The 15,484-nt window shown below is 40.2% G+C and overlaps 1 protein-coding gene across 8 annotated transcripts in view; it reads left to right on the top strand.

Annotated features, from left to right (window-relative positions):
- The first annotated feature begins 2,497 nt into the window (after nt 1–2,497).
- ADGRG6 (adhesion G protein-coupled receptor G6) overlaps nt 2,498–15,484 on the top strand; it is a 117,235-nt gene continuing 104,248 nt past the window's right edge. For 2 of the 8 annotated variants that reach the window (XM_015858347.3, XM_015858348.3), the window contains exon 1: nt 10,244–10,475. In XM_015858347.3, coding sequence (XP_015713833.1) covers nt 10,474–10,475 — 2 coding nt within the window. In that variant the 5' untranslated portion in view covers nt 10,244–10,473. Of the gene's footprint in view, nt 2,520–3,913; nt 4,019–10,189; nt 10,476–10,620; nt 10,908–10,969; nt 11,128–15,484 lie in introns of those variants that run through there. The other 6 variants (XM_085541562.1, XM_085541561.1, XM_015858345.2 and 3 more) reach the window with 6 other exon arrangements.

The following is a 15,484-nucleotide window of genomic DNA, read 5'->3' as shown; positions in this document are numbered from 1 at the left end:
TGATTGTAAATTCATGGCTTTTACTGATATAGATTGCTCATCCTTACAAAATTTGAGACAAAGGGCGTTATCTCTTCATGCATATTCTCACACAATATGTGTAATATATAAAAACAGGGCTCTGAAAAGTAAATTTCTAATTACCTTCTGTTTACAATTGTTTTCAGTGTCTGAATTCCAGGTTGTTTTGCATCATCTTTTATCCAAACCAATTTTCTTTTTATCTAATAATTATAATTTTAATAAATCTAATACTTTCATGCTGTTTCCCTTCTGTATCTCTTCTTCCATTCATTCTTTTTCCACTACTATGACTTTTCTTGCCTTTTTTTTTTTCCCCCTTCACTCTACAGTGTTACTTCTATTTCTGTTCTCTCCGCTACATGGTCCTGTACCTCTTCAGCACCACTTCTGTTTATTAATCCAGCCTTCTTCTACCAGACCACCCTCAACACTTCCAGCATTTTCCCAGTGTCTTTTTTCATGGTTTCAAGCTGCAGCAGGGGAGATTCAGGCTGGACTTGAGGAAATATTAATTCTCAGAAAGGGTGGTCAGGCACTGGAATGGACTACCCAGGGAGGTTGTGGAGTCACCGACCCTGGGAGTGTTCAAGGAACGACTGGATGTTGTGCTGAGGGACATGGCTTATTGGGAGCTACTGGTAATAGGTGAACGGTTAGACTGGTTGATCTTTTAGGTCTTTTCCAACCTTGGTGATTCTGTGTCTCTATGATTCTATGATTTTGACTTCCTGCCTCCTGAGATTTCTTGTTTTACACTCCTGTGTCTTCTTGCCTCTTTGCTGAGATTATGTGTGAAATTCCAGAGCAGGGTGGATCCAATTGCCTATTACTGAGCAAGGAAAAGGTGGAGGGGGGAGCATTACATGCCTGAGGGACAGAAAGAAGAGTAGGGAGCCTTTATTGTGGTCTGTGGTCTTTTTTATCACACTCCAAAAATGTATTAGGCAATAGTGGCAGGGATGTGAGGGGAGACTTTTTCTCAAGAAAAGAGGAAGAAAAACACCCGTAGGAACATCTGAATATTCAAATGCTGACTTCTGCTATAATATTCTTTAAAGATACACAAAATAACACTTCTAGTACATTAGAATTTATATAGTACAGCCATTCAACTAGCATTTCTCCTCTGGTATAACTTGAAAAGTGTGAGTCTATCATAACGGAGAAGTCAGCCCTCATCATGGGTCCATTCACCTCACTTTAAACAAAAGTTTCAAAGTAGATCTTTAAAGTCCCAAGGACTGATGGTAAAAGCAAATTATTGAGAACTGGGCTCAGATAACTTAGGACAGAAGAGAACCTGTATATTAGATCATTGCTTTGGGGACATATTTGAGCTGCTGAATCACTACCTCTAACTGATCCACCAAATATCTCCAGTTGATAAATTACTGACAGTATTAATGTGAAATTAATAAACAATACTAACATTCAGCTATCTGAATTTCCTTTTCTAATTGAAAATAAAAAATAAATAAGTATGTTCGGGATAATTTAGACAAAGTTTAGCTGCAGGAAGATGTTTTAACATCATAATAAAAATGGAGAACTTCAGAAGAATTACTGTACTTCTTTTTAATTAGTCTTTGTGGATTCTTTAAAAGACTATTCATTAAATTCAGATGTTTTCTCGCATGGGACTTATTTGGAATTTATACTTCAACCCTCTGCACTCATGAATGCTCATTTCCAATGCAAATAATTTAAAACAGAAAAATAAGAAAGAGGAAATAATATTCAAATATCTTTAATCTTTTGGAATGTTGAATATTTGAGCTCTTATATATTTACATCATTTGCAATGATTTGCTGATGTTGTAATAAACTTCAGAAATTAGTAACGTAAGTAATAAGTAATTCACATTGATTATATTAATAAGAGAGGCTATTACTTATACCTTTGAAGCACAATAATCCTAATGTATGCTACACTGTGAAAATTAGAGCATGTACACAGCAATGGTTCTCCTGATCAGCTCTAACATGTTAAGGCTGAGATGTGAAGCGAGCTATGGGAACAGAGGAACAGCTGCAGTTCCTGGGCTGTGGGATTCATCATCCCCTTGCATGTCTTAGTCCACGGGCAAAGTTTGCTCCTTGCTTCAGTAAGTAACCTGGAGTTCCTTCATATCAGCTGGAATCTGCTGTGAGTAAGCAACAGGCTCTTGATGTAGCTGTGAGCAGTTTCACTGGGAAAGTCTGTCCAGTGTCTTTTTAACCACAGCTGTGGGGAGATGGCTGTGGTATGTGGGGGATTACGTGGCCGTCTATTTCTGCACTACCTTCTTCTGAACAGCCCTAGTTCTGACAGCCCGGGTGCAGTCCAGAGAATTACTTTGTATATCCACATACAAAGCAATGCTCAGGGAAGTAATATAAACAGCCTCCAGATCTCAGCAAAAAAATACAGGATGCATTTCTAAGGAGAGTAGGACTGGTCCGTATGTCCAAGCAAAAGTGGAAAATAGCACTTAAAAATTATGAAGAAGTTAAAGGTGGGGCTTTTTCTTTTCTTTTTTCTTTTTAAAGGAAGAGGTTTTAACAGACTTTGTTCTGTAGCACGGTTTGTTCTTTTTGTTATGTTTTGAAAAAATTAATACAATTCAGGGAAATGACTGAATATATGTAGGTAATAAAAGCTTGGATTTCAATTTTTTTTCATAAACAATAATCCCGTATTTTTCAAAATACTCTCAAAATAGAGATTTTTTTAATACTTTAAAATTCTATCAGATTTTGTTGCTTGTGTCTATGTCTGCTTAGAGTTATGGTGAATAACATTTAATTTAGAATCTCTAATTATAAAATTTTACCATTAGTTGTCAGGGAGGAGGGTGAGCAAAGAAGGGGCAGAGAAGGGAGGGGGAAGCGGAGCAGGAAGGATAGAAGTTATAATGTTAAGAATGAAACATCAAAGTTTTATGGAAGATTAAATGACAAACATTTTCCTTTCTCCTTGCGTAATTTTGTTGTCAGGCCCTGATTTCATGGTAGGGAAGCAGACATTCTTTCTCCCACCAGATTTTTCTGGGTCCCATTTATTCACAATGAAGAAATACAAGCTCAAATGTTTTTCTTACATTCTCACCCTTAAATTAAAGAGAAAATCATAGATAGCATGGTCATAGGTAACTAAGAGATTAAATGAAGTAAATTTGCTTGAGGTCTCTCAAGCTACAAGCATATTCCCCATTATAAATTATGATTTTTTATATAAAGTATGTATCTATTTTTATAAATTATGATTTACCCCTCACTAAATGGGAAAGTCATGGGGCTGTACATTCATGTTGCAGTATGAGTACACGCATTCCTGCTTCAGTGATGAGAGTCACAGCAGGCTTTAAAAATAAATAAAATAAATTGAAAACATATGCATCTACCTCACCTTCCACAATGAATTAAGCATATTCAGTTTGTGGACTGGGTCTTCCATTACAGCTCTGAATTAAAATAGTCTAAAAAGCTTCAGTGTGTGTTACTCCAGGACTGACTTCCTTCCCCTGTTCCACAGCTGTTCTGTGCAAAGAAATACCAGCACTGGTATTTCTCTTCATCTTTCACCATTATAAAAAAGATATTCATGTTCTAATAATCATTCTCTTAATGTGGATGTAGCTTTGCTTTTTTCTTTTTTTTTTTAACTGAATGCATTTTCCATAGTTTTATATCCCACAACAAGAAGCAATTCAAACAAGTAGCAGGGAGGTCTGCAGAACTGTGGATTCCTAAATCATCTTCTGGAAACATCTAAGTTTGGGTAAAGAAAATGCGTATTAAACTGTGAATTCTGAATTCATTTTGGTTTATCTAGCAGCATTCTTTTAAACAAATATTGTTGTCTCATCTTTCATGTAAGCTCTTTTCCTTTGCTGATTTTCTTCTTTAGTTGTAGGTCCTAACAGGAAGTTGCGTCTGTTTCACATGAAGTTGGTGTAAAATATGGTGGCTTAAGTGAAAGTTCTGGGGATAGATGATCCAGTTTCAAAGAGAGGTGAGTATAAAACTTATTTCTGGAAAGAAGCTTGGTGAGCCGGACGTGGCTAGAAAGTAATCAGGTAATTATTAATGTTTGGATATAAACTTCCATTGCTTACTGGAGGTTTGATCTTTATTCTAAACTTCATGATTAGCTGCTGTATTACTTCTCCACTTTTTAACTTTACAATGAGATCAGCTGAGTACTTACAACTGTGATCAGCAGGAATGTACCTTTAGAATGTCATAAGTACTATATGAAAATCACACTGGAAAACTTTATCCAAGGGCTTTCAGGCTTGATGCATAACATGTGAGCAGTTTTTTGTAATTTTGCACTTAATCTCTTTGTCAGTTCCCTTTTTGGAAAAGAAGGATGTGGCCATGTATTCTCTCAAGGGTGCCATGTTATCAAGTGTTTGGATACGATGGTGAAATGTGCTATGAAATTAAATTTGGTTCTTGAATTTTTTTTCTCTGAGTTCACACTCTTAATGGGAAGCACTTTTTCTTCTTTTATCTGTCCTTGTATTGCCTGTGGCCTGGCAATCTGAGGTGTAAATTTAATCATTGCTCTGAATTCACACCAAAATCTGTCTGATTTTAGAGTGTGCTTATTTCTTCTGTTTAGGGGTCTGAATGCTGCCAGACCAGATGTTACTTGTATAACCCCATTGAGTTCTTTAGGCTCAAACAAGAGGCATATTTCTTGCTTGTTCTATGGAACGAATTGTATAAGCTTGTGTAATGTATAACAATGAATATGCACAAGAAATGGAATTTAAGAGAGGTCAAATTTTCATCAATATTGTTCTTTTAGAATAATTTATTGTAAAGTAGAATGGCAAGAACATTTTACTCATACCTTGAAAAATACACCATATAGTACTGGCTTAAGATACTGCTGTGGAACTTGTAGCTAGAGCTTGAACACAATGAAAAGTCCTAGAAGAACAGATGAAATCTACTTAGTCTCAAACACTGCACCGTCTCATTTTTTCTTTCATTCTCTTAAAAGCCATGAAAGCTTTATACATATTTGTGCATGTTTGTTGCTTTTGCACTACAACTGCAACATTCTGCCCTTTGAAAATTTTTTTGACTTAGTGTTGAACCTATGCTTAGCATCTAGTTTCCATTCTGCATAAGAGAAGTATATCATCTTTTGACATGGGAAAAAGTTAATTGATTATGATTAATATGCAGTTGTTTCCGTTTTTATGTGATTTTTCAATTTAATTATCGCTTGTGTGGCTTTTAAAATGAATGATGAATGAACTTCATAATGTTAACTTTAGTTTCAGTTCTGACAAGCATCCAAATATTTTGATGCTTATTCAAAGCTTATCCAAAGTTTCCTACACTCTTGAGCCTGCAAAACTAGTCTGAACACTTAGACAGACAAGGGCTTTCCTCGGGAGGTTTCCAGTTGTTCCACTAGTGGAACCTGATGGAAATACCATGAGATCAGCTTTTCTTCCAGTTGTTCCAAATCCTTAACATCTGGACAGAAACCGGAAATGAGAAATCTTGCCCAGAAATTGTATTATAGGAAAAGGTGGGTTCTAAAAATAGGTGAAAAATAACTGTTTTATTAACTCTTCCAAACTGGTTTGTCCATTACTGAAAAGATCAAGAATCCAGAATTAGAGTTGAATCAGGTTAACTGGTATCACAAACAGTAGCCTGGTCAACTGGAGATCTTTGCTCCTTAACATTTAATCAATGGATACATGACATACCCAGAGCAAAATACAAATCTGTTGACATGTTGGAAGCTGTCAGGGATGAGTGTTCATTCTTATACCAGACAAGTATTTATTCATATATGCATACAGGGTAGAACACAGATCCTGTCAGGCAGAGGTTATTTCAGTTTTGCACAAAAACACCTGTCTGTTTCTTCCCACTATGAATGTTCTGAGGGAGAAGCTAGCTATCAGTGTCCCTTTCTTTAAATAGATCCAGCTTCAAGGTTAGTCCACAGAGAAGGTGGGAGAGTTCTGCTGGTGTTTTAAGTTAGCTGATGGCATTGAAATTACTTCCAGTCACACAGACACATTTTTAGACAAAAGAGTTGAATAGCTTGATGCACTCTACACTCTTGTTTGTTATCTAATAAGTTCAAAATATCACTGATACCTAATAATTTTAAAGTATACTAAGTACAAATGAATGATCTCTTTGATGAAGTCCCAGTTTTCAGTAGATTCATTATTTTCTCTTTGCTATGCCACTTCTCCCAGTACTTCACATCACAAATAATAGCTTTTCCTGCACATTCAATGATTCTACAAGCTCTTGTTAACCGAGTTCATCTTTCTGTTCAGAAACCAGAAACCCTCTCTGGTTGTAACTCTCAGAAGTTGGGTCCCATCAGTTCATTGCCATTACCAACATCATCCTACAAGTTCTTATAGCAATAAACTGCTATGTGAACCTTGTAATGTGAGCATTGTTGCCAAGTTCATTGATCTGAAACTGGGAAAAAGTTCAGAGATTCCTCTTCCCCTTGGGAGAAATGGAAGTTTGGGAGGTTTTGCCATTATAAGCAGGCAAGCCTAGATTTCCAGCATCATCCCATCCACCCCCAATAAGAAACATATGCAAGAACACCACTCACAGAATGTTCCAGTTCACTAGTATTTAGGGGGCTTCAGAATGCTTGACCTAGGGTAAGGAAAAAAATCAGAAATAATGTAGCCAGCGGGACTAAAGAAGTAATCATCCCTGTGTACTCAGCACTGGTGAGGTCACACCTCAAATTCTGTGTTCAGATGGTTGGATTACATGATGGTCTTTTCTAACCAAGGAGAAAGGAAAATCTGGGAGCTGGTTAATCTTGGGTGGGATAAAAGATTCAAAAAAGATGACTTGCAAGATAGTCAAGATTACATTACTTAAAGCATAACGAAACATAGCCCACACCTTCTGTATTGTGACACTCTGAGGTAATTCATGAATCACAAATATTGGGAATAACTGTCCAGATTAGCCCTGTTCCTTCCACCTTCTAGATCAAAGCCCAGACTCTGATTCTCAAAACCAACTTCTGGGAGCTCACCTTTGAACTTACAGACTCAGCTGGGGGTATCAACCATGTTTTCTCCAAGATAGGAGAATGGCCAGGCAGAAAGCCAGAAATGGTTATAAAGCCAATTTATTTTTTTCCCTTGGACTTTTTGAGAATGCATCTGATTTTGAATTTTCTTGATAGGTTTATAGCAATGCACTATTTATTTTAAGCTTCCTTTTTATTGTTGTGTGTTCAAGTGTTTTCTCTCCTCCGCTGATACAGGCACCAATGTTTCAGTATTCACACTTCTTTGGAAAATAAACACAGCTTTTCCTTAAAGTGATTGATATACTAAGGGGGAAAGTTTCAAAACAAAAGTTCCAAGAAAAATCCTGTTTCTAAAACTTTGAAGTGAAGTATTCATACATAAAATGTGACAGCTCATATAACCATTTCATGAAACACTATTTAACACTCATAAAACACTTTCAGAGAGGCCCATGCATTGTTGCACAAAATGTAAGGACACCATCCTAAAAGTGGGTTTAAAAAAATATATATGAACAAAGCTGTAACAATCAGGGACTGTAAAATTCTTATAAAATATTTCACTATTCGTATTTCACAACACTGTGGTGTATTCATAGAATACGCTATATCTGTCCCTAACAATATTCAGCCATCACAGCTTCTGGTTTAATTCAGATAAGCATCATTTTCACTATGAACACAGTAAGAAAGAAATAAAAAGGTCTGGTTGTTATCCCTCTTATAATCCATATCAAAGATGTTTGATTACAGCATTGTTTCCCAGACATTGATGATGTTTTTCTTTTCATGAATATTGTGCAGAACACAGCATGCAATGTCAACCTGAGACAGTTCTTGTGAGGTAGCCTGCAGTTTCTCACTGTGAAACAGAGACCTTAAAATCACTTTAATACAGGCATACAAACTCTCTTGCTAGGCAGCAGCATGACACAGCCCACAGCAGGCTTCTGCAAAACTGCAAACACAATATGAACATTGTTCTTTTCCGTATTGGTCGTGAAAGCAAAATCCCACAACCATGGAAGTTAGTAAGAAGTATCTGTATCTGTTAAGGAGATGTCTGCAACTCTTACAAGGAAACTCTCCAGAATAGTATTATATATAGTTTTAACAGTGACGTGACGCCTCATCATTGATTCAAAAAGCATTGTCTTCAGAGAAGTAATCTCTCTCCAGGTACGCACCCTGCACCAAGTTGTTTTGCTATTGATTAAGGGCAGATGTGGCACAGTGAGCTGTTGCCAGATAAAGATGACCATTTTCTCCTGAGCTGCTTCTCAGCTCTTTGCTGCTCTGCATCTCTCAGACAGTCTCCAGCAAAATGCTATTTTGTCATCCAGCAAATCTGCCCTGCAAGTTATCCCCAAGGGACAGCAGTCATTTCCCATCTGGGCTTTGGGATCCTGAAGTAGCAGTGCTCCCTGTGTGAAGAACAAAACTCTCTCACTGTTGTGCTCCCTGCTCTCCCTTGATATTGAATCACTTGTTGTGCAGGTTTTGACCTGCAAAATTTAAGCCACTTAGCGGGGAACCATCCAATATTTTCTCAGAAATGTCTAGATATGTGTACATGTTATCATACACATAATTATAAATGTAAGTACATACGTATATATGCAACATATGTACATAACACACCTATATTTGGGCCAGTGTTCTGATAAGAAACACCTCAATGAAAGTGTGACAAGAGAAAAATCCACTGTTTTCTTCTTTTCCTCTTTTTTACTCAACTCCTGGGCTCCAGAATTACAGTCACCACTAATACCTTCCGAGCAGGGAAGGAAGATTAAGTTTCCAACATAGCCAGAAGACATGAGCTGCACACAAACAGGAGACTGACATCTTCCAGATGCTGTTACCTCACTGTGCACGTCACGTACACAGTGAGTCCAATATGCCCAGGAGATATTACTTATAATCTTTGATTGATATGCACCTGTACAGCAAGTCCGATGTGTTTTAGATGCACAAACGTCATTTGTGATGTAAATGTAATCTGCACAAGTACAATAAATCCAGGTGGTGAGAACTTGCAGGTTTCTTGCCTATAATACAGTAAGTTTTACCTGCATCAATACATTGAACTCGTTGCAAATGCAACATAAAGTTGTTTTACACAGACTTTAGACATCCTGGAACCGAGTGGATGGTTGCTATAGAAAGCAGTAGGGCAGCTGACTACAGGTCTGGGAGGAGAGATGACACACTTCTGTCCCTGTGCCACTCAAGTCTACTGGGGGGGCTCTTCCTGGGACACCAGACCTGGAGGCAGGGTGGAAGGCCAAGCAGTGTTGTTCAGAGCCCAGAGCCCTCTGGGTGGGGGAGAGTCTGCTGTGCTGGCCCTGGGGCTTGGTTAACCCCAACTCTGTAGGTCCCATGTCCATGGCCAGTGCCAGGAAATTACAACACAAATAACAGAATCACAGATAAGGATTAAGGTTGGAAAAGACCACTAGGATTATCTAGTCCAGCTGTTAAGGAGCACTCAGGAACATGTTCAGGAAGCCTACAGCTCTACATTTATAAAGATGGATAGTAAAAATTGACCAGAATGAGTGAATATTAATGTTGAGTCTAAAGTTCATGAAAAATTTAGTAATGTTTTCTTTCTTCTTTTTTTTTTTTTTTTTTTTTTTTTCCTTTTTTCCTTATGGAGGAACTCTGCTTGCTTTTAACTGGCATTGCATGCTGGTAGTTCATTGAATGATTTGCTATGCCAAGTCTTCTCTTCATCCTTCCTAACCCTGCCAGCCCAAATCCCAGGAGAACTGTGAAAATTTTGGACCTACTTAGTGACCTTGTGTTTTGCCATGGTTCCTTTGCTATCAGTTCTATCCTTTAACCCTCAGCTTTAGTGCAGTACCATGCCCTACAGTGAAACAAACCAATTCCAGACTACCAGCATAAACTATCACCCACAGCGGTGGACGGGAATGTGGGCCAGCAGAAAACGAGGCAGAGGATGCGTGGTCTCAGTCTACCTATCTTCCATCCATAGTGCGCCTCAGAGAAAATCCTCACACTATGACCGTCCAAGGGTCTGGGACACAGCACACTGCCCCTATTGCCGCTGGGGCTGCGCACCCCGGACTGCCCACTGAGCAGGGGACTGGGGCTCCGCCTCGGAGCGGTGCAGCGCGGCTCCGGAGCTTCCCCGGGCAGGTCCCACACGGGGGGGTACCGCGACTCCGAAGGAGGAGGACGAGGAGCCGGGGGAGGAGCGCTCGGAGCGGTCACGGCCACTGCGGGCGGCGTGTGCGGGGGCGGGTGTGGAAGAGAGGTGGGCAAACAGCGATGACCTTTGCGAGGAGCCCGTGAGGGATCGGACCAGAGGCAGAGTGAGCGGCGGAGGGGGAGGATGGTAGCTGAGATCCGGAGGAGAGCCGCCCAGTAATGTCACCATGTAAGTCTTTTCTCCTAACTCTCTTGCGGGGACCGCCGCTCGGGCAGCGCGGATCACCCCTCGGTCGGGCCAGGTAGGCAGGGCTCTCGGCGCCCCCGCCCTGTGGTGGGTGATGAGTAACGTCAGGTCGGAGCCGTGCAGATAGGTAGGGCTGAAGGAATGGGGAAACGGGAGAGTTTCGCGTCGGGAGCGTGGAGGGAAGGACGGCAGCGGCTCTGCCCCGTCCGGGCTCCGGCTTAGTCGCCGGCGTGCCCCGCAGGCTCGTGGGCAGCCGCTGCCTCTTCTGCAGCCCTGTAATCGGGAGCTCGGGACTTCTCCGGTCGCTTTTCCCCGCTTGGAGGCAAGTAGCGAAACCTCCAGTTCCGCCGTCGCCGCCCAGCCCCAGTCCCAGCCGAGGAGCTCTACACCCCGGCACCGCTGCCGGCCCTCCAGGTGCGGTGCCAGAACACGGAGGAAAAGAGGGAAGGAGGGGGAGAGGGCCGGGCGGGCTCCATCCCGGTACCGCCGCTCCTCCCGAAGCGCACAGCGGGAGAAGAGGCGGAAAGGGGCTCCCGCTCGCTCTCCCGCCCGTCCGCCCCCGGGCTGGTACTGTCGCGGCCTCTGGGAGCTTTCCCCCCAAAGTTTTGCCTTTCCCGATACGCTCTTACCGAAGGTAAGGCAAAGCCCTCTCGGCTCTGGGGTTGGGCGTTTTTCCCGTGCCAGGTGAGAAGGGAGAGGAGGGAGGACCCGGAGGATGTCAACGCAGGGGGACTGGGGAGAGTTTCCCAGTAGTTATTATCGGGAAAGTTCAGGTACAAAGGAGTGGAACCCGAAGAGCGAGTGCTGCGGTGCCACCGAGTGACACATACCCAGCAAATGGGTTGCCTGCGACTCGTGAAAGTTCCTTTTGGAAGGGAAGTTGAGGCGGCTCTGGTGCAGCTGGCATTGTTAAATCACGGGGCAGTGTCATTACTTTCATGTCATTCAGTGAGGGTGTTTTCAAAGTCGGCTGTAAGAATAATTAAGAACATGTCAGAGTTAACAGGTTGGAAGTTTCGCATGACGCTGTGTAATTAAGCTTACAGAAATCCTTTACAGCCCGGGTTTCAAAACTAAGACCCACTCCTTTGTTAATTCGCAAGAACTGAAATGTGAATTGTAATCAACGTTCACTTGAAGCTCCACGTAATAGTGCTTAAGCTTAAGATCTTTTTGTTTACAACCTATATGAGAAAAAAAAAATTGTGAAATTGATGTTATCTTTCTTTTCATTTTAAACTGTCAGCAACGTTGTTTTTTTTTTTTTTTCTTGCCAACGTTAGACATGCCAGGGACCAAAGAAAGTCACACTGCCTGGGGCAGAATTCACATCCCACTCTGGGGAACTTTGCCGAAGCCTTGAACAAGGAAGATGGTGTATTCAAATAGCTGTTCCATGATTTGAGGCCATGCAGTATACAAATGAAACGCCCCAGGATTATTCACATTTTAAGTGTATTTTCTTGCGTAGCACTATACTCCCTAAAAGGTGATGAGGTTGCTTTAGCTGACTGCTGGCACGTAAAAGGTTTATTAGTTACATGTAGCAAGACTCCCACTAATTTAATCTTTAACTGTGTCGTTACCATCCATTTATGGCTTAGATATATTACATGTCTATTTTGCTCTTCTGGAATGAATTGTGAATAAGCCCATTGTCTCCCTATGTTATAGGAAATGAAAGTAGCTGTAGAGTGGACTTTTGAATTGCATAGCTGGCCTTGTCATAGTGTCTACAGTGCCATAATGCCCGTTCATAGAAAAGCTGGTAGTTCTGTAAGACTCTATGGAAGGACACTGTCTAATTATTCTACTTTTTTTGCGGGTGCGAATGAAGTGTGTAAAAGGGACTACTGTTGTAAGACTACATCAAACTGTAATGGAGGTACTACAACTGGTGTCCTAACAGACCCCAAATACACTTGGCAATATGTCAGTTTTGGTTCTCAATCTGACAGTATACCGTGACACATTTGAAGCTGCCCTCTTGCTATCAGTGGGGAGAAGAACAGTGCTTTTTCATTTAAATTGAAACAAAGTAAGGAAGAAAAAGCACTATGGACTATGCTAAGCAATTTTAATTTATCTAGGGTTAAAGACTGAGATAGCTGATTTCAGACTCACCGTCTTTATTATGGATTGCTTGCTTACTTAATGTTTTGGTGTGTTTAGTATACTGTTGCTCTGATATCCCATCTCTCTATGTTTCTATCATATTAAATGATGAAAGTACTGCCCAGAGAGGTTGCAGAGCCCACCTGGACACTTTCCCGTGTAACCTACTGCAGGGAGCCTGCTTCAGGAATGGGTTGGACCCGATGATCCCCAGAGGTCCCTTCCAACTGACATGATTTTGTGGTTTTTATTTTTTTTAATTTATTTTTTAAGAACATTAGGCCTCTTGGTCTTGAGTCTCTTGGACAATCAGTGCTATTGCAGCAGTTAACCATGGCACAGGTTATCCTTTGATAGTCTGTAAACTAGCCCAGAACTGTTTGCTAATTTCTCTATTGAATTTTCCTAGCTGTTTGGGTTATGGTTTAGTCATCAATAAATGTTAGTAATCAAGAAAATGAACCTTTAGTAAACGAAAGCACAGTGTGTATGAACAGGTAAATAATATCTGCAAGGCTTCTTTTTTTTCTTTTTTGTTTTTTTCCTAAATTTCTCACAAATATTTACCTATTTACCTAACTCCTTTTTGTGTCTGTCTGCCATATAGATCTGTAAGAGGTAGATTTTGGTGTGGAAGAAGCCTTTTTGTTGGCAGTGTTAGCTGACTTGCATTCAAGAAAACATCTTGTGTGAACAGGGGTATTCTGCACCTCATTATGAACAATCAGGCTTCTGATTTCTTCTATTTTAGTCTCTACAAGATCTCAAACCTGCAAATAAGTGACTTTTTTTTTTTTCCCCGTCAAGTGTAGCACTCTGCTACAGATTGTGCATTGTTCTATGGATAGCCATAGGTCTTCCCCTAAGTCTCCTCCAAAAGAAACAGATCTCACTGATGGTGCCTGGATTAGTCAAGTGTTTTGGGTGCATGCTTCTGCTGTGGTCATTCTTCTTTGAATAGCCTTTCATCCTTTCTTTTATCTGAAAGGATGTGCTGTAAAGCAAATTGTTGATTTTCTTCAGCAATGGATGATATAAGTGAAAGATTCAGGCTTTTTTAATGTATTTGTTGGTTTATTTTGGTGGAGAGTTGTCCATTTTTTTATTTTTATTTTTTTATATAGCAGCTGTTTAATTATCTAGCCTTTTCCTCAGGAGAGAAATATTGATAATCATTTCTTTCCTGCCTTGTTTGAACTTCTTTGTGCATTGCTCTGTCACTGACTAGCCACGTTCTTGAAATCTTTCTTGACTCGTTCTTTTTGCAAGAGTGAGAGTGAGGAAGTGGTAAACTACCACTGTGGAGCACTGGCTTGTAAGTGTTACCACAATGCAAGCAATCATTAACAAACAGAAATTGGCCAAATTAAATAGTAGCTGTGTCAGACTAACACAGAACCTCAGATTCTTCAAGAAGCACGTTGAAGGCAGTGTGGCTGGTTAGATGTGCTCCAGCCCTAGGCAGTAGAAAACCTATCAGGTCATTTTTCCATGTGAGCTAACAGACACATCAAAAGTGATTGCAGCAATACAAAGAAAATGTGTTTCATGTAAAAGATGAAAATGAACACGTGTTAGTTCTGAATTTTAAAGCTGCTGAAAACTTTTGTGATTGTTTCCTAGCCCAGTAACTTTTACTATGTCTGCTCAAAAAGAAAAATCCGGTAATGTAACTACTTCCTCAAGTTTTCATCAATAGATTACTGTGCACCTTACTAGTTCTTATCTTATCAGTAGATGTAAACCCCTTCAGTGGAAACAGCAATATTCTTCTGTATTTCTTCTATATCACGCTATGACCTTCAGCACTTCCATTTCATCTCTCTGTGAGGTGTATGTATGCAAGTTGTATCTGTTCATATGTGCGTATAACTGTCTACGTCTTTTAAAAGGGCTTCTGTTCAAAGTAAGTTTTATAAATTAATATTAAGAGTATTGTGGATTTATGAACTATTTACATTGAACAGTTCCCAAACCTCAGGATTCTGTTGTCTGAGATTTCAGAGGGAATTTATAGGCTGTTAAGTCAAGGACAATCATTCTATTGTTTGATAATCTGGTTATTTTGTGTGTCTGGCTTCATCAAAGATTCTTATATTTCAGAGCCCAGTGCGTTCAGTGCTTGTCTTTGACACTTGTTAAGTTTGACTTTACAATATCTCAGAGGGATAAATCAGCTTTGAATCCCTAATTTGATACAACTTTCCAAAAAGAGCTGAACTTTTTTGTAATCAGATGCTTTTGCCGGGTAACACTGTACTAAAGTGAAACCCAACTGACTCCAGCTCTCTGTTGAAGTGTCATTTACCTGGGCCCATTGGCATCCAGCCCATAAAAGTGTTTTAATTAACTTTTAAAACTGAAACATTAGTTGTTCCTTTACAATGGTTTATCTCGCTGCTTTAAGTTTGGCTTATCTGCATTACAGAGCTTCACTTTGGGAAGAAACAGAAGCCAGTACTGGGGGAAGGTTTACATTTGCCCTCAGTTTTCACTAGCAGGTTCACAGCAATGTCTGTGGAGCGGGAGGCTCTTTTCCCAAGTTTAGGGAAATGATGTTTTCTTACTGCTGAATATGAACTCCTCTATGCTTTCACATTTCTGTCTTGTTATTTGATACCAGTGGCCCTTGCAAAAAATACCTTCCTCCTTTATGTATTTAATATTCAATGTTCTGGAAGATATTTGTGTCCATCAGTGTGTCTTTGTGGTTCTTTATGTGCTGTTGCTGGCAATAGACTTGTGAAATATTTTGGGGATTCTGCCACAGATTTTCTTCCAGTATTACTAGATAATATCTCAGTGAACTAAAGCCAATTACTGGCTGCCATCCTCAAAGAGGAGGGTAAGGATTTGGTCAAAGTAACATGGTTGTT

Source organism: Coturnix japonica, chromosome 3, assembly GCF_054131305.1.
Source record: "Coturnix japonica strain WE chromosome 3, WE-NBRP24, whole genome shotgun sequence".
Lineage (NCBI taxonomy): Eukaryota > Metazoa > Chordata > Aves > Galliformes > Phasianidae > Coturnix > Coturnix japonica.
The sequence above is the reverse complement of the archived record's forward strand: the minus strand, read 5'-3'. Positions and strand labels throughout refer to the sequence as shown.